The sequence below is a fragment of the Artemia sp. Qi Xiang Cuo genome, chromosome 8, assembly GCF_049724085.1.
Source record: "Artemia sp. Qi Xiang Cuo chromosome 8, ASM4972408v1, whole genome shotgun sequence".
Taxonomy (NCBI): domain Eukaryota; kingdom Metazoa; phylum Arthropoda; class Branchiopoda; order Anostraca; family Artemiidae; genus Artemia; species Artemia sp. Qi Xiang Cuo.
Window position 1 is genome coordinate 48837129 of NC_142801.1, and position 27544 is coordinate 48864672.

Sequence of the window (27544 nt, forward strand, 5' to 3'; positions counted from 1 at the left end):
TTAGGCTAAAAATTAAGATATTTATGAAGAGTTTCAACTATCTATGTATAATTTTGCTAAATACTAGTAATTTTCTTGAGAAAACAAACAAAAACAGAAAAAAATTTCAATGTTCCTTTAGTACCTACGCAATTAGGCTAAAAATTAAGATATTTATGTAGAGTTTCAACTAGCTATGGTGTCTGAAAACCCAAACAGCTAATTAAATATTCTAATTCATGATTTCAGGCATGTAAGGCTCAATAGTAACCGAAACTCTAAAAAACGGAATATTGATACTAATAGATACAACAAAAATGTTCCTTTAGTAGTTACGCAATTAGGCTAAAAATGAAGATATTTCAATGTTCCTTTAGTACCTACGCAATTAGGCTAAAAATTCAGATATTTATGCAGAGTTTCAACTAGCTATGGCTAAGTTTGCTAAAGACCAGCTATTTTCTTGCGAAAACACACAAAATCCGAAAAAAAATGTTCAATGTTCCTTTAGTACCTACGTAATTATGCTAAAAATGACCTTTTCAAGTGATGAATAGGTTATATCGCAGGGGGATAGGATATAAACAATATTCTAAGAATATTTGAACCCCTTGAGTAGTGGGAGTATTAAAAATTCAACGAATTTTAATTTAAAAAAAAAAAAAAAAATTATTTTATAAACGAACATTCACAGACCAATTGGAAGTTTAGCATAAAAACACTATAGGATGCTTCCATGCATTGTTTAACTGAGCATAGCGCCTCACCTCTCTTCCTTTAAATAGAAGTGAATGTCTATCTTTTTCATGTGTTTTTATAAGCAACCTTATCTGTTTTCTTCTAGCGCTCGAATCTTCGAAAATGTGCAAGGGGGTATTTTCATGATGTATTTTGCTATGACTCACATTGCTGTCAGGGGTGACATCCAACTTTGCTCGCTTTTGCTGGGGGTTTTGATCAAAAACTTCCTAAAATAAAAATATTTTTATCAGTAGGTAGCTTTCAAGCTTTAATATCTAAATCATTTAAAGTTTTGTAAAACATTTTTTTTTTTTTTTTTTTTTAAATAGGGGGGAAACACCCCCAAAAATTTAATGAATTTTAATTAAAAACAAACCGGCGGATTCAGTTTAAAATAAAAAAATATTAAATAGCTTTAAAGCTAAAAAATGCAAAAATCTGCAACTTTTGTATTTTTTTGCCAGAAGAAAAATACAGGAATATAGAAGTTAATTTGTAAAGATATCCATTTAGGAAAAGAAATGTAAAATTTTTGTGCAAATAAAAGCTACATTAACTAAAAAATGATCAGAAATTAAATAAAAAAAAGTTTTTTTTTTTAAACTGAAAGTAAGGAGCGACATTAAAACGAACAGAAATTATTCCCTATATGAAGGGGGACTGTCCCCCTCCTCATCGCATCGCTCTTTACGCTAAAGTTTGACCTTGTCTCACAACTTTTTTTTTTTTTTCAAACAATAAAAAACTTTAGCTGTAAATTCAAACTTAAAAAGCAGTATTTGCGTTCCTTATTAAACAATATGGAGAAGAATTGCATATGACAGTCAAGTAAAACTATCAGATTTCAATCAAATGTAGACATAAATAGAAATTTAAGAATTTGAAAAGTTAATTAGCACGGCTCAGTCAATCCCTCTTATGAGATAATTAGGTCCGTTAAATAAAAAGGATAGCTAACAATGTTATTTATTAAATAGGGTTATAAGGTAACAAATTTTATTTTTGAGGAAATTGGGGGTGAGGGTTTTGAATGCATTAAATTTCAGGAATATATTATTCAATGCAGACTGGTCAGGAAATATTTTCAAAAAAATCACTTATCGTGATAAAAAAAAAAATCGCACTGTAATAAAAAAGTAAGCTTTTTTAACAATTAATACAATAAAAGAATCAACATTTTATTATAACCTCAATTTACCGATCGAAAGCTAAGCACTTTTTTTTTTCAAAAACATCCTTAAAAAGGCCGATTATCTTTATAAAAAATAAACAAAAACAGGCAGCCGTGAATTTAATTTTTTAAAAACCAATCAATAAAAAAAAAAACACTGTAATTGATAAAAAAAAGCCACTGATATTTAAATAAAATTATGCATTTTTAAAAAATAAACAATTAAAAAAATCAAAATTTTATTATAATTCCAAATAAAATGAGAGAAAAGCTAAGCAATTTTTTTCAAAAAAACATCTAAAAGACAGATTATATTTATAAAAAATCAAACCTTAAATGCATACTGGCCTGTAATTTTTTTAAAAAACATTCATAGAAAAAAAAAAAAACCACTTATATTTATAAAAAGGAAACTTTTTTAAAATTTAATAAATTAAAAAATAAAAATTTTATTATAATCCAAAATTAACTAAATAAAAGATAATAACTTTTTTCAAAAAAAAAAACATCTAAAATACCAATGATCTTGATAAAAAATCACACCTTAAATTTAAACCTATAAGAGAATTAGATGTTTTTTCAGCTCCTAAAAACAACAGGCTTCTAAGTGTATAAGTATCCCTTAGTTCTAGTGTAAGGAAAGAATTTCTTCCTTAACTTAATGACAATTTCTTTTTAATAATGATAATATTTTTAACTCACAATAAAATGTTTATATTTATCAATTTTTTCTATGTATTAAAAAAAATTTATATCTCTAAAAAACCCTACTATAAACTTATTGATAAACAAATAAGGAACCTGATTATATAAAAAAAATAATATGCGATTAAAAAATAAGATACACCGGTTTTTTGTACTAAAAAAAAAAAATACGTTGAACTTTTAAATTGCTTCGTTCCTAGAGTGTAAATACCTATAGGCCTGTTTGTACGCAAATGATCCTGGTAACCGTCCAATGCATTGAAAACTTACATACATATCTATGCCTTCAGGCGTAAGTTTGAATGTAAGTTTTTAATCAGCACCTCTCTTACTACTTCTAAAGAGTTAAAGAGGCTGAGTTACAAGGTCGAACCTTAAAACGTACAGGGATTAGGAGGCACAGTTGGGGGGCTACCACCCCCCAAACCCCCCGCTTTCGCAGCCTTTAAATATAAAAAAAATTTCTTTAAACTGAAAGTAAGGAGCGACATTAAAACTTAAAAAGAACAGAAATTATTCCGTATATGAAAGAGGCTGTGCCCTCCTCAACGCCTCGCTCTTTACGCTAAAGTTTTTATTGTTTAAAAAAAGAGTTGTGAGAAAGTCAAACTTTAGCGTAAAGAGCGAGGCGTTGAGGAGGGCACAGCCTCTTTCATATACGGAATAATTTCTGTTCTTTTTAAGTTTTAATGTCGCTCCTTACTTTCAGTTTAAAGAATTTTTTTTATATTTAAAGGCTGCGAAAGCGGGGGTTTGGGGGGTGGTAGCCCCCCAACTGTGCCTCCTAATCCCTGTACGTTTTAAGGTTCGACCTTGTAACTCAGCCTCTTTAACTCTTTAGAAAACGTAGTTTTTTTCAAATAATATATGTTAAGGATAACTTTGTTGCGATTATGTACAAAAAACCAACAGCTTGTTGTCCTTTATGTCAACCAGAGTCTTTTTATGTCTTAAACTGTAGATCTCCGTGGATCAATGACGATGCTCGTTTCTTTTGCTGACGACAGTGCCCTTGGTACTGCTGTCAGAACGGAGTCTAAGATCCGTATCAAATCGATTCTCTTGTTTGATAGAGTTCTTATAGGGTTTAACCCTACTTCCCTGGCCCTAAGTCGAGCTTCTTGATTTTTTGCGAATTTCCCAGACTTGCCCTCACCTGTCTAAGACAAGATAACACAGCAAATATTGAAGACTGATCCCATCTTTTAAGGGGTTATCTCTGAAGGCCTAGTGATTATTATATCCGGTTCATTTCTTATTCTTTTTTATGATAGCTTCTCCTTAAGGCAGTATTTTGGTCTAATTAAAATGGACAAATCAAAGAATTCTTAGGAAGTTCAATCTCATTTCTCCTTGATCGATTATTAAAAACTGTTTCATATTTTGATTTCTGTCTTGTATCTCTTTTAGCCATACTTTATGGATATCAACTTTTCAGATTAATTGTTTTTCAATTTGCTCAATCTTTTCAAATTTGCTCATTAAAATGCCAAAACAGGCATTTTCAATGAAAATACACCAAAACAGGATCCTTTTAAATTTGGAAACAGCCATTTTGTTCAAAATAGTCCAAAGATCAAATCACCGTGCGTCCAGGTTTGAGAACCCCCCTTCTATCCTCTGGGGCAAGGGCTGTAAGCAGGGGCGTAGCTCCAGCATTTTTATTGAGGGGGCAAGGAGGTCCACATCCGTAGGGTCAAGAGGCATAGGCTGTATAATAATTTTTCTCTAAATTATTGGGGGGTAACTGCCCCTTTCCCTCCCCCCTCCTCTCAAACGACGCCACTGGTTCTATATCTATATAAATTTATTTATTTCAATGTCTAAATGTGTTTATTGTAGATGGGCGGGCAATCACAGCAATAAGGAACAAGCGTGCCAAGTAGACAATATGCAAACTGTAGAAAAACCCAGAGAAGTTACAACTTGCTTTCTGTAGAGATGAAAAAGCACCTTCCTGCTTAAGGTCAAAGAAATAATGTTACAGCTCCAAGACGTTAAAACTTATAAGTAAGAGTTTCATCAGAATATAAATGATGCCGGTGAAAACTAGAAATTATCAAAAGCTGTATATAATATGCGTCCTGCAGAGCACTTTTTAATTGAAAATAGTGTCTATGTTACAGCCTTTGCCTAATTTTCAGCCTTTTCTTCGGCCAGCAAATATTACAACTGGCAGACCGTCCGGTGGTCTAGCCATTGAGATAAATAATAAGTTCACTGCTTCTTTGTTAGATTTGAATGATGTTTATATTGCTGTTGACCTAGGATGTTTTGTTTTATATTTATAAGCCGACTAATTATCGTTGCCACATTTTTGATAAAACTTTGCATCAGCTTGTGCGTCACTATCAGAGGTTCTCCACAAAATTCAAGCTACATACATGTGGCTTGTCATCTGTGGTGACTTCAACCGGGCAAAATCTCGATTAGCGCCCCCTCCTGTCTCCCACAGAATTTTCAAGTCAAATTAAAAAAAAAAAAAAAAATTGGTACTACCGTACAATCCAGAACACATTCGAGAAGTGAAGTTAGCTTAATCATAATGAAATATCCTACAATATGATGAAAATATAATACTTTAGTAACAAAATTATGGAAACTACAACAAAGAATTATGCAAAGCAGGCCGCTCAGAACGTATCATGTTAAATATCTAACCTAACATAACCTAACTAAAATACCAACTCTATATATTAAATATTTAATTAAAACATAGCTACAACGTAGTTTATTTCAGTGAACCTAAGTTATTTGTCTTCGAATACAGAATGGCAAACCGGTTTTAGCTGATTCAACTGACCAAACTTCTTGAGTGTGTTCTGGAGTGTGCGGTAGTACCAAAAAAATCATTTATTAACAAAATTATTTTCAATTTATTAATTAAATTTTTTTTAGTTTAATATTTTGACCATTATTGTTTAACTCAAATTATTTAATTTATTTTACTAATTAATTAATAATTTATTGATTATTTTCATTTATCAACTGCGTCCTCTACTTAATATTAATAAAATTAAAAAAAATTAAAAATGATTATAACCGTCAGATTATTTACTTGAAATTTTGCGCTCCAAAAATTTCTGCACCCGCTGCAAGTACCCCCTGCCTTCCTTAAAACCACCTCTGGATGTATTAAGAGCATGTGTAGCTGTGTTGGCCTCAAACGGCTTGATGCTGTAGCGAGTTAGTAGTAGTAGTAGTAATTGCACAATACTTTTTTGTACAGGATCTGTTTTGATTTTGGGTTACTGGAATGGGTTCTGTATTACTCCATGTTTTATTTTTCTACAAACTTATTACAAAAGCATATATTTGAACTCGAATAGTATGTTAAAGCTAGCCCAATCTACGACTCTTCTACGGTTAAGATTCCCATGTAAATAAAACTTTGAAATCGCCATTGAAGTGAAAATTTTGCCACATCTATAATTTTATGTTCAAACTCTTCTAGTCTTTAAGTCAAGATTCTGGTATCCCGGAAAGGAGTTAACAATTTGTCGTAAGTGTTTAAAACCCTCAAGGGTTACCACCTAACCGACCCTCATCTTGATTTACCTGTATCGCTGTATTTTTTTTTCCTAGGGCTTTTTGTGACAATCTGACAAGAACCGCCTTAGGCAAACAGAGGAGCACAGTTTGCGCTTTGGGCGGCGCATAAATCCCGCCAGAAAGGTTTTAGCGCTCGGCAAGTAAAGAAGTGAAATACAGTTGTTTTTTTTTGGTTGTTTTTAAGACGAAAACTAGCAAGAATTTGGGAAAATTGTTTTTTTTAAGGTGAAGTTTTTTGGATATCAAAATGGATATAACGTGTTGACCATTAAGGCCAGATTTGGAATACTCTTCGAAAAAATAAAATATGGATACAAAAATATTTCTAGTCACCGCTTTAGGTAAGCTTTTTAACTAGGCTAGCCTTTTGATTTAGGCTAGGCCTGTTCATATTTTATTTGGGTGGTATAGTAGATAACGTAAAAGGAATATTGTGTTTTCTATCTTTTATGCAGAACTAGCCTATGGTACTTAGATTGAGGTTGTATTTGGGTAGGCCTTACAAAGAGGTAAATTTTTCGTTGTTCATATTATTGACTTATGAATAAAGTAAACATACCACTCGATGCCTTTTTTTATGCTCTTTCCAAATATAATAATCATTTTTGTCGTAAATCTTTCACTACACATTGTAAAATAAATGAATATCATCCATGGTCAGAAAAACCGGTACTCTTTTACTAAACAGACTCTTTTATATTGTGCTACTTTGGTTAATGCTAATGAAATAAAATAGGATGAATATATAATAGTTTAGAAACAAAGGTCAATATATACCAAATCATATTATTGAGTTAGGACTAAAGTGAATACACCATTCGATGACTTTTTTTATGCTGATTATAAATATAATAAGCATTTCTATCGGAAATGAATTTCAGCCCCCCCTATATAGGCCAATTCCGGGTTAGGTTAGGTTAGGTTGGGTTAGGTATACCCTATATAGGGGGGAGGGCTGAAATTCATTTCCGATAGAAATTCTTATTATATTCGTAATAAGCATAAAAAAAGGCATTGAATGGTGTATTCACTTTAGTACTAACTCAATAATATGATTTCGTATATATTGACCGAAACAAATTTCGGCTATATATTTGCACATTAGGGGGGTGGGGGTAATTTTATTTCTGACGTAAATGAGAGGTAAGTTTAAACTTTCCCCCACCCCCTCATGTGCAAATATATACCCTGAATTGGTATATATAGGGATGGGGGCTAAAATTCATTTCCGACAAAAATGATTATTATATGCGTAAAGAGCATAAAAAAAGGCATCGAGTGGTAGGCTATATTCACTTTAGTCATAACTCAATAATATGATTTGGTAAATATTTACCCAAGGCCGTACCCAGGTTTTTTTTTCGGAGGGGATATTACTCAAAGATTTTTTTCGGGGAGGGGGTTACACATAAAAAAACGCATACAAAATTTGTTTATATCTATTTTTGTTACGCTTCTACGAGTCAAAAAACATTTCGGGAGGGGCTTCAACCCCCCCCACCCACTGGGTACGGCCTTGGGTTTGTAGGTAATTAAATAAAAAAAACTATGTTTTTTCAACTGAAAATAAGGAGCAACATTAAAACTGAAAACGAACATAAGTTATTACGTATATGAGGGGGGTTATTCCTCCACAGCACCTCTTTACGCTAAAGTTTTTTAGTACTTAAAAAAAACAACTTCTTATTGTTCTAATTAAACGAACATAGTGTTTCAGGAGTCGTTCTTAAGGAATTGGGACATAATTCACACTTTAACGTAAAGAGCGAGGTGTAATAGAGGAGTAAACCCCCCGTATTTCTATGTTAAACGCACTCTTTTATATAGTGCTAGTTTGGTTAATGCTAATGAAATAAAATAAAACAGGATGATTATATAATAGTTTAGAAACAAATTTGGGCTATATGTTTGCACATTCGGGGCGGGGGGGGGGGGGTGGTGGGGGGTAAAGCATTGCACATTTTAAATACGTAACCTAACCTAACCTAGTTACTTTTTTCTCCCCCTAAACCCCAAAAGACAAGTTTAAATATCGTAAACGCATTGAAAACCACGCTAAGCATTCATTACTGTATAGCAGTGACTTAAAATAACCCACACAAAACGGTTTTTGTGTCGCGTCTCCAGTTTGACATATATAAAAGAGTGCGTTTAGCATAGAAGTACCAAACCCCTCATACACGTAATAATTTCTGTTTGTTTTAAGTTTTGATATTGCTCCTTACTTTCAGTTGAAAAAACTTTTTTTTATTTAATTTCTGATCGTTTTTTAAAAAATGCCAAGAAATCTGGCTACTCCTCCACGGAAATATCCCTCCTTCCCAAGGATTTATTCTCTAGGCAATTCAATCCTGGTGAAACTTCACCACGGACAATTGCCCCTAACATCTCCACGCGTAAAATTGAGCCGGCAATGAGAAAGCAAGACATGAGAAGAATTTTGTATAGGAATTCTGGCAAATTTTCCATGATTTTTCACCACCTGGAAACTTCCCTCCCTATGGCAAATTATCCCCGTGGAAAATCCCACCAGCAGAAATCCCCCCACCCGAAAGATGTATGCATATTTCTCAGTAACAAATACTACACGTAAACTATGGGCAAATTTTGTAACTTAAAGAACTTTCCCCAGGGACTTTGAGAGAGTCATAAAATCTCCAAAGTCATAGTTATTTGGTCCTTCAACTATGCTGATCAAAACGGCTATCTCAAAATTTTTATCGGACGATTTTGAGAAAAAAAGGGCCGTGGGAGGGGGCCTAGTTGCCCTCCAATTTGTTGGTCACTTAAAAAGGGTACTAGGACTTTTAATTTCCGTTAGATTGAGCCCTCTCACAATATTCTAGGACTGCTGGGTCGATAAGATCACCTCTAAGAAAAAACAAAACAAACAAACACCCATCCGTGACCTTCCTTCTGGCAGAAAATACGAAATTCCACATTTTTTCAGACAGGCGCTTTAAACTTCTACAGAATGGTTTTCTGATACGCTGAATCTGATGGTGTGATTTTTATTAAGATTCTATGACTTTTAGGGGGTGTTTCCCCTTTTTTTCAAAATTCATGCAAATTTTTTCAGGCTCGTAACCTTTGACGGGTAAGATTAAACTTATTGAAATTTATATATTTGAAATCAGTATAAAACTCCGATTCTTTTGATATATCTATTGGTATCAAAATTCCGTTTTTTAGAGTTTCGGTTACCATTAAGCCGGGTTGCTCCTTACTTACAGTTTGTTTCCACGAACTCTTGGATTCCCATTAAATTTCAAGTGAATACAAATTAAATTGCAATTTCCACTTGAAACACACTCGAAGAAGGAGTAGCCTAAAGTTAGGAGCTTGAAAACACCTTTGCAGAGTATAACTTAGGCATTGGATTAGTTCCTGACGGTTTCATTTTCCCAACTGAATACTTTGTAAGATTGAAACAGTACCTCATCTTGAATTTTAACATAAACATCTTCAGATTTAGGAGTGGATGGGTAGAGACCTCCTATGGACTACATCACTTATTCTAATCAGGGTCTGTTAGTGGCCTGAATTTTTTCCCAGTAGCGCTTCGTTTTCAAGTTTGCAAAAAGGTACTTGGGTATTATCCCGAACACAATCAAGAAGTTTGATCTGAAAAAAAAACCGGTTTGTCTGTCTGCAATCGGTTATGTTACTTGTCTTATAGCCACCACACTCAATTTCTTGGTCTGACAGAACCGGTTGCTTTCTGTAGTTTCTTTAAGCTTAGCGTGAGAGAATGTATTTACACTGCAATGTAGCTTTATATTAATTAAATGTTTTAGCTGGTATTTTGGTTAGGTTAGGTATTTAATATAATGCGTTCTGGGCAGCCTGATTACCATAATTCTCTGTTGTAGTTTCCATGATTTTGTTAATAAAGTATTTTATTTACACAATACTTAGGTATATTTCATTAAGATTATCCTAACTTCACATCTTGAGTATAGTGGCTATAACAGATAAGTAGCCTACCTCGGTTATAATTAGCCTAGTCATAGTGAGAAAAACTATGATGCAGGTATATTGTAATTAAATATTTAATATATTGAGGTGTTTAGGTATATAATATAATGCGTTCTGGGCGGCCTGCTTTCCATAATTATTTTCTGTAGTAGGCTATGCTTAATTTTGTTACTAAATTCTTATATTTTCATCTTATTTTGGTACATTTCATGATTAACCTAACGTCACTTCTTGGGTATGTTCGAGATTATACACAAAAATAGGGTTAATCTTTGTAATATAAAACAAAGTTCTGTCATCTCGAGTATTATTTTCTGGACTGTACCATCGCTGCAAGGCTTGTTTATTTGGCAATTATGCTAGCGCCTTCACAAGATCCCCAAATTGGTTCCAGGGTGGTTGAATCCCCAACCACCCTGGTTGGGGGGTTGGACTCATCAAAGGCCCAGTCTTGATGAGTTTCGCAGCATCCCAAAATTTACTTTTAAAATACCAGAATGGGATTAAGCTCAATGTGACAAGCCACACCTTCCTCCAAAAATGAACAACTTTGTGCCCATGGTTAAGTTTCTATATCGTTTCATAGTCCCATTAGCAATTAGTACTATAGTCAAGTTCTAAAACAAATTAATTTGTAATTTTGATTCGAAGATAACATCTGTGAATTAAAATTGTTATACTACTATTTTTATGTCCCATTTTTTTTTTTTTTTTTGCTCAGGCATCAAGTTTCATTCTCCGTCTCCGTTTATTGCTATGAGCTAGTCTGAAAGTTCGGATAAATTACAGTGTACATTCAGTACAATTAGGCTTTGAATAATTATAGACCATGTTTTTCCAACAGTAAAGGTTACTCATGCTAATTCAAGCTTTAACTGTAGTTATAACATATGGGTAAGCACCATTTATGTTACTTCTGATGGCGACTTTAATGGTTTCTTCAAACCGTGGCGTGTTATCTCAAAATAAAATGGACTAGTCTTCTCATGAGGAATATTCAGGAATTCGAATTTATGCCTGTCCGCTTTTATTAATGAAAAATATAGACCACATTTTGATGCGGCAAGGCGCATTTGCAATTTTCACCTTTGATCTAACCGTTGACCAAAGAGAAGAAAGATCAAAGGTGCGTGAGTCTATAACATGAAGAAAGGTTCATGGGTTATTTAACTATGAGGGACATGGGGGGGGGGCTGGTCAAATCGAGGACTAGTAAAATGAGTGGAAGTTAAAATGTCACAAGTAATTTTTGATGCTATTCAAAATATGCTGGAGTCAAGTCACGTTGAAAATGATCAAAATGATACAAAAAGATTAAATATATGTATTCAAATCTGCACACGTAAAAAAAAAAAATCAGATATGGGACCCTAATTCTGTCAAATATAGACCTAATATTTATTGAAATGTGTTAGGCTGGTTACTTTTTCTGGCTAGTCAAGCTACTTTTTGATATCTTGGAAAGGGGTTAGGTTAGGAAAATAAAACTTTCAGTAATGAGCCCAGGGCAAAAAACATACTCTGGGAAGGTATTGCAAAACTACTATGTTAACCCCTATCTGTCTTAAGAATTTATCAACTTGACGGGGAAACAACATTATGCCTTTGTTTTCACTTTCTTTTACTCTGGTATTAGTTTTGAAATTGCAATTCATGTTATTTGAGTAAAATTTTTAGCCATGTGGGTTTTAAACAATTGGTTTTACCCCAAATTTAGGAAGTGTATCTGTAGATCTTTGAAACCTCATAAATTGGGATTGAGCAAAGTTGTGAAGCTGAAAATACTTTTCTTGTACTTTGTCTAAGCAGAAGATATTCAAAGGTCAGTGCCCTCTAGAGGGAGAAGGAGTGGAGGCAGGTACTTTAAAATGTCCTCCCTGGGACATACTTCATCTGTAGATCCATCCCTGAAAGTTTCATTTCTCTTAGCTAGCTGCTTTCCAGGATAGCAAAAAGTAGCTCATCTAGGATTTTACCTATTGTCTAATTTTTTTTTTACTAATTTACCTTTTTCTAAAAGGTAAATTTTACCTTTTCTACATTTTTTCTTAAAGTCGTCAATTTCCACTCGGAAGATCTATGGAAACCCCTTCTCTATGACCGCATTTTTTTTTTAAAGTGGCCAAAATGAGTTTCAAAGATAATCTTATGGGCAATTTGATGTATATTATTTGGATTAAGGATGCGCTTTTTGGAGCCTCTCCCCGAACCTTTTGATGTGCGTCTTCCTTAAAATTTAGTTAGTGTGTTCTTATGTTAATAAATGGTCTGTATGATAATACACTAATTTTTCGTTACTTAATTTATTTTTATCCAGGTGTGGATGCTATGTAAAAAAGAATGTATCCACTCACTAAAATGTCTAATTACATAGCTGTGGTTTGACCAATAGACCAAGTTAACACCTTACCAAATTATAATGGGCAGTTACTTCAAACTTGGTTATTAAGGCGTGACTCGTGAATTATTGTTTTTTTCATTTTGTTTTATCAGAACATCATCTGAACAATGTTATAAAGTTTCGATGCGAAGGTAGATCTTAGAGCAACACCTTTTTATAGCTACCTCTTGTACCTATTGTTCGTCTACCGGAAGTAGACACAAATAGAATGCCATAAAAGTAATTAAAGTTGCTGAGGATTTTGAATGGGCGCAAAAGAGTTTTGACTTAAAAAAATAACTAAGTGCTAAACATGAAAGGTGACAAATATTTGTTTTTAAGAAGGGGAGAAAATTGAGAAAAAGAAAGAATGCTGAAGCAAGGAGAAAACCGGGAAAATAATCAGCTAGACCTGTAGACTAAGACTGTCGGGAATTTTTGGTGGGTGCAAGACACGATTTGAACCAAGGTTCTTACATGTTAGCCCGACAACACTCAAGAAATGAACTTAGGTTAATCCTAGTGAAATATCCTAAAACATGATTAAAATATAATACTTTAGTTAGAAAATTATGGAAACTATAACAAAGAATTATTGAAGGTTGGCCACCCAGAATTGTGGAGTTATGGAAGGTGGGCACTGTTAAATACCTAACCTAACAAAAATACCATATCTATGTATTAAATATTTGATAAAAATATAGCTTCGACGTAGTGATTTTCCCATGTTCCTACTTTTTACATATATCTTATTTTGCTATTTTTCTAACATGGACCCTTCCCAAAACAAATTTCTGCGCAGGTGTATGGCCATGATCCTCTTTAAAATTGCAGATAGTGAAGAGAAGATCAAAACTTTTAAATCAACTTGGCCCTCCAATCCCAGCTTACTATATAAATAATTGCAACAACTCAGCCACTCGGAACCAAAATACATTTTCTGCAAAAGCAAGATTTCTGCAGTTGCAGTGTGAACATAGTGGGCTAAATGAAAATTGATGTTAAGTTCCTTGGGTTTTTACCATTTATATGCGCCTTGGGTGTTTCCGTTGGTTAAAGATGATGGGGAGAGAGGCCTTTACCAAGAGGGCGTCACTTGGGGGAGGGGGAGTGGAAGGTACCCGTCTGACTGACTGTATCTCAAACTGTAAGCTGTACGAGAAACGTGGTTCTTTTCCAGCTTTCTGGGGCTGTTATCAGAAAAAGATTGAGATGGATAGTACACGTTCTGCGAACGAAAGATGACTGATTGCCAAAGATCATCCTTTTCGACCAACCATCTAGGACCAAAGGAAAAGCAGGTCGTTCCCCAATTGGGTAGTAACAGGTCTCAAGGAAGGATGTAATGGAAAATGGAACTTCTTGGGAGGGTGTAATGAGGGAGGCTTTAAATATATTGGGTTAGAGGAGTAGCATGCGCAGCTGTGTCATCCTTAGGCAGTTTGGTGCTGCAGTGAGTTGCTAGTAGTAGCAGTAGTATATTTTGGGAAAAAATTATCCTCCCCCTAAGCTATCATGCACTTGTGCCCTGTCTATGCACCCAAACATCAAGTTTAAGGACCAGTGGTGTCAGTTGGGGGGGGGGGTATGTCCCCTGTCCCACTGAAATGTTGAGCTCTACCATATTCAAAATAAGTTTGTCTGGTGAACTACGTGCCTGGTTCATACATGCCGGTAGTATTTTATTTAAAATCAGAAGGACATCTGTTGTAGGTGCAGATGTATTTTGTATTGCAGAAATGATTTCTAATAACCCCGAGTGATTAACAACAGGCTAAAAAGAGAACTCAAATAATTATGTTTTTCCAGGCTAAGCAACCATTTTTGCAGGTTGTGAAATAGTGACGTTAATTCACGAAATATAAGGATGAGGCAACGTGTATTTTTTTTCTAATCAAGGAGACAATTTTTCATTTGTATCGATGAAAGGTACTTGTATAATAATCCCCTACCGCTCAAGTTGTTCATTCATTGACGCATTATAGAACCGATTTTTTTTTTCGTTAGTTTCTTTCAGCTTAGCGTGAGACAAGACAAAAAGAAGTTACAGAAGTTAAGAAAAATATATATTTAGGCCAATACATTTGTACATTAGGGGGTGGGGGTATAGTATTTGGACAGTATGAAGTCAGAAAATAATTGCTACTACATAATATGCAGAATAAATGTACCAGACACATTAGGCATGCAGACCCGCTATTCTTTACTTCCACCCCACCCCCTATTGTACAAATATATAGCCCAGATTTGTTTCTAAAGTATCATTTTTTATCTTACTTTCGTATTTTTCATTAGTATTGAGCGTCAGAGGAACATATAAGAAGAATATTAGGTAGGGGGTATATCATACAAGTACCAATGAAAATACCAAAAAAAGCTATTTCCCGAACCTAGGGGAGGAGAGGCAAATACTCCCCTGCAACTGGCTCCACTGCTAGAAGACCCAGTTTTGAAGAAAGTTTTCTTCAGTGTCTGAACTTGTAATAAATAAAACGGAGACATCTTGTGCTTTCATAAACATGATCACTCGATACAACAACGCTAATAATCACATATGGGAGCGTCTAACACCAAACCAGCTTGTTGCGGGGAACGTATTTTGATTTTGGACGGTCGAAATGTAATAGCCCTCACCATATTTACCCTTGAAGCTTCGAGGTTTCTTCTCCATTTTTTTTCTTCTAAATTCTAATTCATTGTCTGAAATTCTCCCCTGGCATGTCATTTATAATTTCCTTCATTTCACTTTAAAAGCATTCTTTAAATGGCTTTTACCTTGCGGCGTCGCTCCGATCACGAGTCATTACAAGATTTGACAACAGCATTCAAAATTTGACAAGATCTGATGACGTTTGATTAGCTGGTTGTCACAGTCTCAGATAACTGGATTTGGGAAATCGTTACACCTCGGGCGGATATAACGTAGTATAGTGGACGTGAAATTATTCAGTCCGGTTCTTTTGCTTTTTTTCTGAAGTAATGATAACATTTATCGCAATTGATCGAGTAATATTAATTTAATTATATTTTCGGAATTTGGAAGATTTCCGCCGATGTTTTGTTGTCTAAACTACCTAAAATTGCCTTTTAAGGCACACATTATTTAAAGCAACGCAGGCAAAGGCGTATCCAGAATTTTCTTCGAGGGCGGGGCTACGAAAAAACTGAACGCATCAAAAATTTGTTTACGTGCATTTTTTACGTTTTTGTCACCGGTTTTGTCAGATCTTAGAGAAGCGAAATTCTTGAGTGTGTTCCGTATAATAAGCAAGTACCTTTAGTTTTCGTCAGCCTTTGGTATTGTTGCAAGTTGTGTTATCTTTCTTTCTAATACTTTCACTAGTGACATCAGCATTAACGCTGATGTGACGCTACATTTGTTAACCGTCATTTTGATAACAAAAGAAGATATTTTGGGGAATAGTTCTGGCAGGTTGTTCCACACGCTAAAAGATCGCTCGTTGATGCAGGTTTGTGTGTAAAAAGCAGGAGTTGTGGATTCCTTCAACAAATTTGCATGTTTTTTCTTGGTCTAACCGTGAAACAAGCAGTTATTTAAGTGCTGAATTCAGTCGCCACAAACCACAACAATTGGCCATTGGACAGGAAAATTCATTAACTGCTCGAGTTGTTTCAAATCACCAACGATACGCAATTTGATATAGGTTTGTGGGAATTTTTTTGTGGTAACCAACCTTGAAAAGAGATGGGGATCCGAATAGTTTTAACGAACTATTTTGAACTAATAATACTGCGTTTTGTGTTTTTGAAAATTGTATGTAACTTAGCAAAAGTTTAGTAAAAACTGCAACAACAATAAATCTTCACTAATAAGGAATAGGTGCAATTTTTTGCTGGTAAAATTAAAAAAAAAAGTTGTTTCTTACAGAAGGAAACAGCACAGTTAAAACTTGAGACGAACAAAAATTGTTAGGCTACTTCGGAGATTCCACAAGATATATCTACAAAACTAGGTCAAATAAACCCAAACTAGGGCTAAACTGAAAACGCCAAACCGACCCCAAAAACTGGATGTATATGAGCAGAAAATTCCATAAATAGTCTGTAGAAAATAAAAGACTAATTTATAAGTCAGTTTGTTTGACCTAGTTTTTTACATATATCTTGCGTAAACTGCGAAGCAATCCATTTTGCTTGTTTCGAGTTTCCACTTTGCTGTTTATTTCCGTGAGAATAACTTGTTTCTTCAAAATTAATTTTAGCTAGTTTTATTTTTTATTAGGTACACACAATAAACCCTACATAATTATACTTGTCTAAATTAGGCGATAAAACTAAGATGTGAACATAAGCTTTCTTTAAAATAGAACATTAAAATAGGTTTTATTTCCTACCTCCGCATAAGGTTTCTCACGACATATGTGCAACTTATGTCAAATGAATAAAGAACCTGAGAGGTAGCCTATGTTGTCAAAGAGTTCTATTTCTACGAAAATCAATTATTTTCATTAAAATAAATTGACGTTTTTTCAGTGGACAATTTTTTTCGTTTTTAAAGAGATTTTTTCACTTACTAAAGGGACTGGGAGGGGGAGTGTACTTAAAGGGAGGATGTAAACCCCTGACGAAAGGTTTTCGACCATGGATGTTACAACGATATCCTTGTCAAGCTTCCTGGCCCTTCCACTCCGTAAATGGCACCTAAAAGCTGTTTTTAGTGGCAAATAGCACTTTTCGCTGGAGTTCTTAAGACGAATTTATAAGTCACGTATGAAGAGTAGCTTTTAAATTAGCCATTAAACAGTTCTCTGTGAGCCCCGGGTAGCCTTCTTGTCCTGGCAGCAGAAAAGAAATAAATAAGAGAATGCGTGTTAACTATGCAAAAATTTTTGGGTTTTAGACCATTACACATAGACTACCTATCTTAGAATTTGCCCTCCGCGCTACTCACTTAGGCAAAATTGATATTTTTTGGTACAAAGTTGTAGGAAAAGTCAGTTTGCTGTTTTGCGATCTCTTTTGTTACTTAATGCAGACATAAGGTATTCCGATTTCAGTCTAAATGTGCCCTCTTCCAATATTCTACGGCCACTGGTTCAATATGATCACCCCTAGAACGAAAATGACACATCAGTGTTACCAATGCAAAAGTGATCTTCCTTGTTGTTTGAGGTGGGAAATGTAATTTTTTCAGTTTAGTTTTTGGCAATAGCGGCTCAGCGGTGTACTTTTCATTTCGACCCGCCTCCGTTTTTGAGGAGTTTTGCGCTCTTTTTTCAAAATGCCCGAAAATCTGTTTTCTTAAGAAACTTTTGCTATTAAGTTAATCCTATCTAATAGTTACCATTCCTGAAACACTTTAAACTGATGTTTTTTTTAACTACTTTTTTCTAAAAGTTTTTTTGAACTTTTGGTTACTATGGGATGTGGTTCGCTCTTTACTAGGTTGCAGTTATTGGTGGTGCTATGATATATTATTCAGAGGCTGTGTGAAAATTGGCGGTGCTATGATATATTATTCAGAGGCTGTGTGCGCCATGAGGTTGAGCTCTGATCTTGTCGAACATTGAGTGTTTGAACATACAGGCGTCCAACTGGGAAGGATAAGATGGAAAGGCAAGAGTTTTTTTCCAACCCTGGGGATTCCTAGGTATCATTAACTATAGTTATAATCCAATGTTCTTTCTCATGTAGCACCCCAACTGAGGTGGACAACAGGGACCAGCCCTTGTCCTTATAGGGTATAAAAATCCTTGTCCTAAATTTACGTAGAACTGTTGTACCTAAAGTTTATTTTTTTGAGTTTGATCCTCATAAATTTATGCATCATATTGGAAGAACTACTGTCATAATTTATTTTTACATTTTCGTTGCGTTTCAGCTTATCTATATCTATCATAGAAACTGACCAATTTCGATTTTTCACACAACCAGGAATTTATTATAATCATCTGTAAGCTATGTTCATCTTCTCTCCTTTGATGAATGATCTTTCGAGTTAGCCTCTTGATATGGCTTATACCACTGCTAATTCAGCTGTTGATCACTTTAGCCTAGAGGAAAGCCAATCCCATATTTTCTCAATTTGGTTTTGCATACGCAGATTTAGTAGAATATGAAATTTAAATTCATTGTCCATCATCCCTCTGTCTGATTTCAGGTGGGAGGTACTGAGCAAAAGATGTAACTTATGCATATTGAGGTCAAGACACTTTTCTTCTATCTGATAAACAAACGGCAGTGTATGTCTTGTTGAAAGCCACTTTGAGATGAATGCATTTTTCTGATTGTTCCAAACTTTGCAAGTTCAAATTTTTTTTTTCGTTTGAATTGATTACGGTTCTGAACAATCTTGGTCATGTACCCAGTTGGTTAAATATACGACGAATCCTTGAAGGAAGAAATATATAAGCTCATTTTTTGGAACAGACAACTTCAAAGATGGAGACTAAACTACAAATGAGTCATTGAAGTTTATTTATATGTTTTATTTATTAAATGAGAAATATAGCAAGCAAAGGGCTTCTCGTGCTCTATCGTCTTCTTATTTAGTGAACAGTAGGTGCGCACTGTTTTTAGCCTACTATATACAATAAGACTTGATTGAAGGACAGGTACATAAGTAGAGGATTTCTTTAGTTGGAGGGTATTTTTTGTAGGCTCAACTCAAAACAGAAAGCCGTGAATTATTCTGAGAGTTCTTAACAATCTTGAAATTTTGGTGGTGGGGGTAGGGGGCTCTCTTCATAGATAGTCTTGCAAATTTTCTGGGTTGTCCTAGGGTGGAATTATTCCCGGTTCCCGCCGTATGTAGATATGTTATGACTCACCTCGTAGCGTATGGGAGACAAAATTGTCTGTTTAAGAGTATTTTACAGTATTCAATAATATTTAAGTTCAGCTTGCTTTTCAGGGTAGGCCTACTGCCGTATGTAGACCATTACAATGGTTTTTTTTAATTAAATTTCCAAAGCAAAGTTGTTTAGATTTTTCAGAAATGTTCATCCATACAGTAAACGTGATTGGTATTATGGTGTGAAAATCCATATATTATCATTCTCAGAACATCCCTATCATTAATACAATGTCAAAAGTATTTTAAATTCAAATAGGATTTACCTGTATCCTATCCATTACATGTTACAAAACCCCAAAGAAATCATATGAACGTTAAAGTGTTAAATTTAGCAGAAGCAATGAGACCTTTGTCCGACTATTCGCTCCGGACTTCCCTTTTTTTCAAATATCAAGGGTACTTGAAGAGTTGTCTCACCCTTCTCTTTGTTCCTTAGTGCACTCTTTAAAATGCACTGCTAAAAATTGCTGAAAGGCGTTTCATGAAATCCCACATTAAACCGACAACACCGGATGCGGTTTTTAACTTACTGTGGGATAAAGTAAAACAATACTCTCAGGGAAAGGTGTGTTGAAGGGGCACTTGACATTGGTCTCGGAGTATCGGAATAGAAAATACGTCTAAAAGAAGATGCCTTAATGCCAGGATTTTTGCACAGTTATCTTTTCAGGTCGAGAAAAACCGCCTCTACACTATTCCTAGTAATCATATACAGACCAGGATAGGGATATGCCCTCCCCTCTGAAGTATTTTCCGAGGACTCTCACCCTTTATAGAAATTATATTCATCAAACATTACAAACACGTGCTAATAGTGTTTTGCTAATATGTTTAATTGTAAGATTGAAATCATGATCATAATACTAGACAGGCTGAAGAATTAAGACACAAGTAACAACCTTATCACGTTCAGAATTTTCTATTTATGTCCAGGGCTTTAACTACTGGTCCGAAGTGCCACGTGATATTCAGGGTGTTTTAGATCTGAATGATCCAAGAAGAATCTGTAGATTTAAGAAAAAATTAAAAAAGACTGGTACTGTGTCTAATGCTATGAATGGTTATCAGTTGATCTCAAAGCCTTTTCTTTTTTGGATGTTTTCGTTGAGTTAAGTTGTTTGCGTATGTTCATGTATTTTTTTTTTGTGAAGATTTATTAGCAATTATGCTAAGGTTTCATTGTAATAAGAGGCAACGCTATAGCCTATAGCGTTGCCTATAGTAAAGGCCATACGGCTCCAATGTGTTATTATCTATTTATTTATTATTTATTTCCCCAGAGGCACTTCATATGCTTTCAGTTCTAGGAAATAAAGGAGGTTCTAAGGATATAGAATTTTTTGATGAGGAATGTAGAATAAAAAAAAAAAAGAATTGATTAAAGAATTGGAGATTTTGAGGGAAGAGGAAAAAGAGGAAAATAGGCTTCGACTAGTAACAAGGTTTAAAAATGTTCGCCGGGAGTATAAACGCCTTTTAAAACAGAAGAAGAGACTGGCTATTCAAAAAGGTAAGGGGAGCTGATCCAGTTTTACGAAAAGAGCGATATGCGGTCTTTCTGGAGAAAGATAAAGAAGGGGCCTCCATAGCTCAGCCAAAAGTACCTGACCCGAAAACATGGCCTACATACTACAACGACGCGGTTCAGGAAGACTATTCGTTTGACTGCTGGTTCAGTGACGAATTATCGAATACAGAGAATGAGATCAGCCTCCCACTGAAAGAACACGATTATGATCTGATAAAACCCGCATCGAAAGAAGAAATCGAAGAATGCATAAGCGCCATGGAAGGTGGATCGGCACCTGGTAGCGATGGAGTCCCAACAAAGATATTGAAACAATTCCAACTTTTATTTATGCCGATCTTCTTGGCTATCTTCAACTCAGTTTTGGCTTCTGGAGAATGGCCCTCACCGTGGAAAACATCCTTGATTTTGCCGCTATTCAAAAAGAGAGACCCAGTGGATCACAGTAATTATCGACCGATATCTTTAGTACCTAGTCATAGCAAAATATTAGAAAGAATACTAGATGCTAGATTAGCTCATTGGTTTTAAAAATATAGGATTTTGTAGAAGGAGCAGGCAGGATTTCGAGATGGATATAATGCTATTGATAGGGTCTTAGTCCTGCAGGCGCTCGTAGAGAAATATGCAAAGGGAAAGAATAGGTCGTACGTTGCATTTTTAGATCTAGAAAAGACCTTCGACAGTATTGATAGGATTTTCCTGTGCTTAGAACTGTTAAAGGTAGGCTTACCAAAACTTTTCGTTAGGATATTAGCTCATATGTATAGAAAGACATTTGGTATAGTTAAAGTTTTAGGGAAGGTATTATCGTCGCCGTTTGAAATTAGAAAAGGAGTAAAACAGGGTAGTAGTATTTCGCTTAGGTTGTTCACGTTGTATATAAATGATATTGTTGACCATTTTAAAATGTTATGGGCCCCTACGGTGTCACTAGGGAACCTGACGTTATCTCTGTTGCTTTTTGCTGATGATGCGGTGTTGATAGGCAAGTCACCAGAGGAGCTCCAAATCTTATTGAGTATATTAGAAGAATATTTAGATAAAAAGAAACTAGTGTTGAATATCAAAAAGACTGAGATTGTGGTTTTTAGAGGAATTCGTGTGAATAATGATGATCAAAAAGTAGAATTTTATTATAAAGGTGAAAAAGTAAAAGAGAGCGAAAATTTTAAATATTTGGGAGTAACACTTTCAGCAAAAGGAGGATGGAAAGATCATGTAAAAGAGATGATTAAGAGAGGGAAAGCAGTTTGAGCTGTCATTTTAAGTAATTCAAGGCTTTCAAGTATAAAAGATCTAAAAACACATAAATATATTTTTAATTCTAAAGTTTTACCTACTATCCATTACGGAGCTGAACTCTGGGGGCATGACCCGGCAGCACAATTGGAATCAATTCAACTGCAACACTTTAAAAGATTAATTGGTCTTCACGTAACGACCCACAATCAGGCAATAAAAGGTGACCTAGGAATATTTTCGCTGAGAATGAGTAGATTAGCACAGATGATCCGCTACTGGCTATAAGTTCAAAGTCTGCCAGAAGATAGGTTAGCAAAAGCAGCTTATGTGGAGATGCTACACTCGAAATGTCAAAGATCGCGGCTGTATCAAATAAAAAATGTTTTAGATGGATTAGGATTATCCTATAATTGGAATGAGGGGCTAGGGCCTTCAGATCAGGATGAGCCGTTTTTGGCTATGATTATAGAAAGAATAAAAGACCAGGAAGTCCAAATGTGGACCCATGCAGTTAAAACATCTGAAACATTGAAGTTTTATTCCCAAGTAAAAGAGATATTTGGATTTGAATATTATTTTAAACTAGAATTACCGGGGGAGACATTGAGGACTTGGCTTCGGATCCGAGTGAATTGCCTGCCACTAAACAATAGAAAAAGAATATTAAAAAAGAGTATTAAAAGAGTATAAAAAAGGGTGGCCCCAGATGCAGATGCGGATTACTCTTGCCCCAGATGTAGCCTAGGTATTGAGGATGTGGCCCATATTCTCGCCGAGTGTCAGCAACTTTCTCTATTAAGGGTAAAGTATTTTGAGGGTGTTAAATAGGAGTTCCCCGGGATCCTGAAAACGACTGTAAAAAGAGCAATCAGGCAGTTATGTAAATATGTAAATGAAGCGTTGGCATCAATGAGTGAAACTTGATATTTATGTTATTTTTCTTGTTGAGTGTAATTAAGAATACTGTTCTGTATGGCCTGTTTTTTTTTTGGCTTATAATAAATTATTATTATTATTATGGAAGGGATGTTTGTATAAATTTTGGAGGGACTCATTGGATTGGAAATTGAAAGTTATCGTTGATTTTTTAAGTAAAAGAGATCGGAGGGCTACTAGCCCCTCCCCGCGCCCTTATTTCCTCAAATGCATCCGATAAAAATTTTGAGATAACTATTTTGTTAAAAATACTTCAAAGATCAGATAACAACACTCTGGTGTCAATAAAATCCCCCAGGGTCTGGGGCAGGCGTTGTAAGTTATGCCCTGGGGCCATATTTGGTTCTTATGGAAGGGATGCTTGTATAAACTTCAGAGAAGGCTCATTTGATTGGAAATTGAAAGTTCTAGTTCACTTTTTAAGATTTTAAACAGATCGGAGGGTAACTAGCGCCCTCCCCTAAGCCCTTTTTCCCCAAACCCATCCGATAAAAATTGATATCCATTTTGTTAAAAATAGTTCAAACACTAGATAACAAAAACTCCGGGGTCGATACAAGCCCCCAGAGCCCGGGGACAAGTGTTTTAAGCTGTGCCCCGGGGATATATAAGGTTTTATGTAATTGCTTTTTTGCTGGAGCCACACGGACTCCAAAAAGCTTAATGACTACCTGCTTCTTGTATAATGTGAGCCTGTTTTTTTTCAAGTAGATTGAGTTGAATTGAACGATTTATTGTTTGGAGTCTGATCTGGAAGTTAGAAATTTATTTCGCAGTTGGTAGGCTATTGAAGTTGCTAAAACGGACGGATGTCGATTTATTTTGAAAAAAAATTGATTAATGGAAAGCAGACCCCATGGAAGATGCGTGATCCTTAATTTAGGGATTTGTTACACGAAAATTATAACTGAAAATATGGAATGCAAAAGTTCTTCAGCTTAAATAAGAATATATAAAACCATTTCTTTCTTTATGTGCTTAAGATCAAGTTGTCTGTATCTTCGGCATAACCTTGTATCTTATTTTTCCACATATGCTTGTAGGCCTAAATTTTTGTCTAAAAATTTTCACAGGTCCATAAATATACATTCCATCGTAGCAGTATAATAGATGCTATTATGCACAACCTTGGAATGTTTTTTTTTTCTACCTAATTCTACTGTGTGCCTAGAATACCGGAAAAAAGCTTGGTGCTTCATATTCTCGTGCTAAATCGTATCACTAAAAGAAGATCTACTCGGCCATGTTTATGCACTCGAAAGATGGGGAAAATACGATAGACCAAGAGCACTGCCAGAAAATTTCCCCGGTAGCAGTTGGAGCAAGTGCTACCTGCATTTCTCATTTTCCACCTATGGTACGTTCTTAAAATCCCATCTTGCATTGCAGGGTGGTGCCCATGTGTCAGTGACATTTACATATGGTAAACAATCACTTTCCAGGAAAACTTTCTTTGAAATTTCAAATAAGGTTTTTGACCTAGGTGCATAAACTTTCAAAGATTTTCCAAAAATTAATTTAGCCTGATCCCAGTCAGTGACGTAATTTCATCAAAATCTTGCAGGGAGGGTGGCAAAGTTGGAGCCAATTTTCCCAAATCAAATGAAAATGACAGTGAAAACTGAAAAACGAGCCATATGAAATAGCAACTGAAAACTGAAAAATGAGTACCCTAAAGGGAAAGATATACTAAAGAAAACTGCTGTTTCTGTGGATGCTTGAATTGCACAGGGCTTATCTTCGTTCTGACCAGATTTTTGAAGAAAATAAATATCAGCTGGGGGGGGGGGTCAAACTGGGTCCTGTTGCCCCTGCCCCATAGCAAATTACGCCCCTGATCTAGGGAGTCTCATTCACATGACTCAACTACTTTCTTTAGAATATCTTTAGAACATTGAAGAAAGTTTGACCGGAAAGCTACATCTTACTGTAGCAACTACTGGAAGAAACTATTAATGTGTGAGAGCTTATAATATCTTCCTTTGAGTTAGTTCATGCTCTTTGGCTGGCTTTTTCAGAATCTAACACTTGATATTACAGTTCTATCCCGAGATTATTTCATTTTTATGTCACAGAGAAGCACTTCTGCTCTCATATTTAAAAAAGAAATCCCGATCCGTGGTCTGTAGTTTTGCAGCAGTAAAAATGGACATTAACACCTTTTTTCCGATATGGAGATTGTCAAATGGAGAAGAACGCTTCTTCTCAAGTCGGTGAAACTTTCAGCATTTTGTACCAGAAGAGGTTCTTCAACTTTAACCAAACTTGATGATAAGTAACGTCCTAGTTTTCCTTTTCGATGGGAGGAGGAGAAGACCTGTTTGATATTTTTGGGAGGACGGAGAGATGTGTACCTCAGGTCTAGTCGTGACTGTATCTACCAAAAGGGCGATAGAGGTGTCAAGTTGGGGTTGCAAAGTCTTAATTGGGGCGGGGTAGCAATTCCCCCCCATATTACAAAAATACCTCTTTGGTATTTTCATTGAAAAATACCCGTTTCTGGTGCTTTTGGAAAAAAAAATGGCGTTTCACCCTTTTTCGGAGTTTTTGGAAAATTAACTAAGAAAGCGTTTCCGTTTTTATACGGAGGTAAAGACAGAATTTTGAAACTTAAAAGGAACAAAAATTTATTTTACTGCTACGTAAGATACGTCTATAAATCTAGCTCAAGTAAACTGACTCATGATGCTTTCCAATATCTGTAAAATTCTAAAAACTAGTGCATAAGTGAAATCTGAGCGTGTTAATGTTTTTTGAGAATGAAAATGTTTTATTTAAATTTATCGATATATCTTGGTCGTCATCAAACTAAAGTTATCAATCTTTCATTTTCTGCAGGCTGTAGACGGAATTTTCTGCTCCTAACATCCTATTAGGATTTTGGGGCCCTGTTGTAGGTGTTTTTGGGGTCCTGCAAACTAAACATCTTTTTTAAGGGAGGGGGCTTGTTTTTTTCAGTAAACGCTAGTTTTTAGAATTATGTCACTTGAGTCAGTTTATTTGAGCTACTTTGTAGATATATCTTGTGTAAATCGTAAGGCAATAATTTTTGTTCGTTTTTTAGGTTTCGACCTTGCCCTTTGCATCTGTAAGAAAAGCTTAGGTTTTTTAGTTTTCATTAAAGGGCCTGTTTCATCTCAAAATTTGGTAGAGATTGTCAGCTAGGACTTTCGTAGCCCCTTTTGAGGGATCGAGTCAATCTAAATGATTTTGTTACTTGTTTGTTCCGTAATCTGCACGAGGCCTTGGTACTGGAGGTCTAGTTATTACTAACTTCACAGGATAAGTCCTATGAAGGACTTCATAGGATGTTTGGTTTAAAGTTGGGCCACCATGCGCCGAAAACTCCATTTTTCTAGTGAAAATGCGCTGAATAAACGATTTTCCCCAAAAAAATGTGCCGATTTGAAAAAATTAACGCGCAAACGCCGGATATGTTAAGTTACGACATGTACAGTCTGCGTAATGACATTTTTTGCAAGTTTTACTTATAAACATGCCAACAGCTTAGCTCTACAAATACAATACTTTACGTGTTCTATACCTTTTGTCATTGGCCTGTCAAGATGATACATGGTTTGAGTCGACCTAGTGCAACAAAGGTGTCAAACTGCTAACAGCTTAGTAAACAACAGCGACTCAATTGAATATAAAGGGTTTAAGCTCTAGTTTCAACCCCGTATCCGATTTTGACTTGAATTTATTGTTATGAATACGATATTGCAAATATTGTTGTTGAGTTGTAAAATTAACTTGGCTTTGGTGCATTGTTTGATGCATTTGCCTACTGTCATTTGGATTGACTATGAAAGTTAAGCTATTTTAAAAGATGGTAATAGCTATGTGCCGACGATTAAGCACAATCTTTATTTATCAAATGCGTAACTGGCTCGTATTCTGTTGTTGACATTACCAGGCCTGTGTTTTGTGCAGAAGGAAAATATTAACTTTGGGTTCAAATCCGAAGATATCACCGAGATCACTCCATGTTGTAGAATAATAATTTGCTATATAATTGTTCATTGTTTATGAAGTGTATATATTTTCAGCATCGCCAGTTACAAAAATGAGGCTAAAATTGCGAAGTGAGAATGCTACTTGTAATAGTTTATTTGGGTTCTTAGAGCACTGTAAGCTTTATTTTTAATGTTAAAGAGTTGGGCGAGTCCATTCAATGGTGCTTACAAACTAGTATACCATTTTGCAGAGCTAGATATTCAAGTCCATAGATGTTTCATATAAACAGTCTTTATTTATATCAAAGCCATAGCTTTCTACATACTTATCACGTACAATGCATACGTTCGACTCTCCCTCTCCAAAGGCTAAACACACCAATATATACGTATCTTTCTATCGGTTTATGAATATTTTCTAGGAATCTAATCACTTTTCACATTACTCTGGTTAAACACATATTCAAGGAAATCCCTTGGATTCCGTGACAAGCGGAAGTTGTAACAAAAATATTGACAGCTAGGTTAAACTATTAACATAATTTAAATCAGGAAG

General features: G+C 35.2%; 1 protein-coding gene across 2 annotated transcripts in view; it reads left to right on the forward strand.

Annotated features, from left to right (window-relative positions):
• Window positions 1-6288: 6288 nt before the first annotated feature.
• ed (hemicentin protein echinoid) overlaps window positions 6289-27544 on the forward strand; it is a 143946-nt gene continuing 122690 nt past the window's right edge. For both annotated transcript variants that reach the window (XM_089093520.1, XM_089093521.1), the window contains exon 1: window positions 6289-6489. In XM_089093520.1, coding sequence (XP_088949646.1) covers window positions 6456-6489 — 34 coding nt within the window. In that variant the 5' untranslated portion in view covers window positions 6289-6455. The remainder of the gene's footprint in view (window positions 6490-27544) is intronic.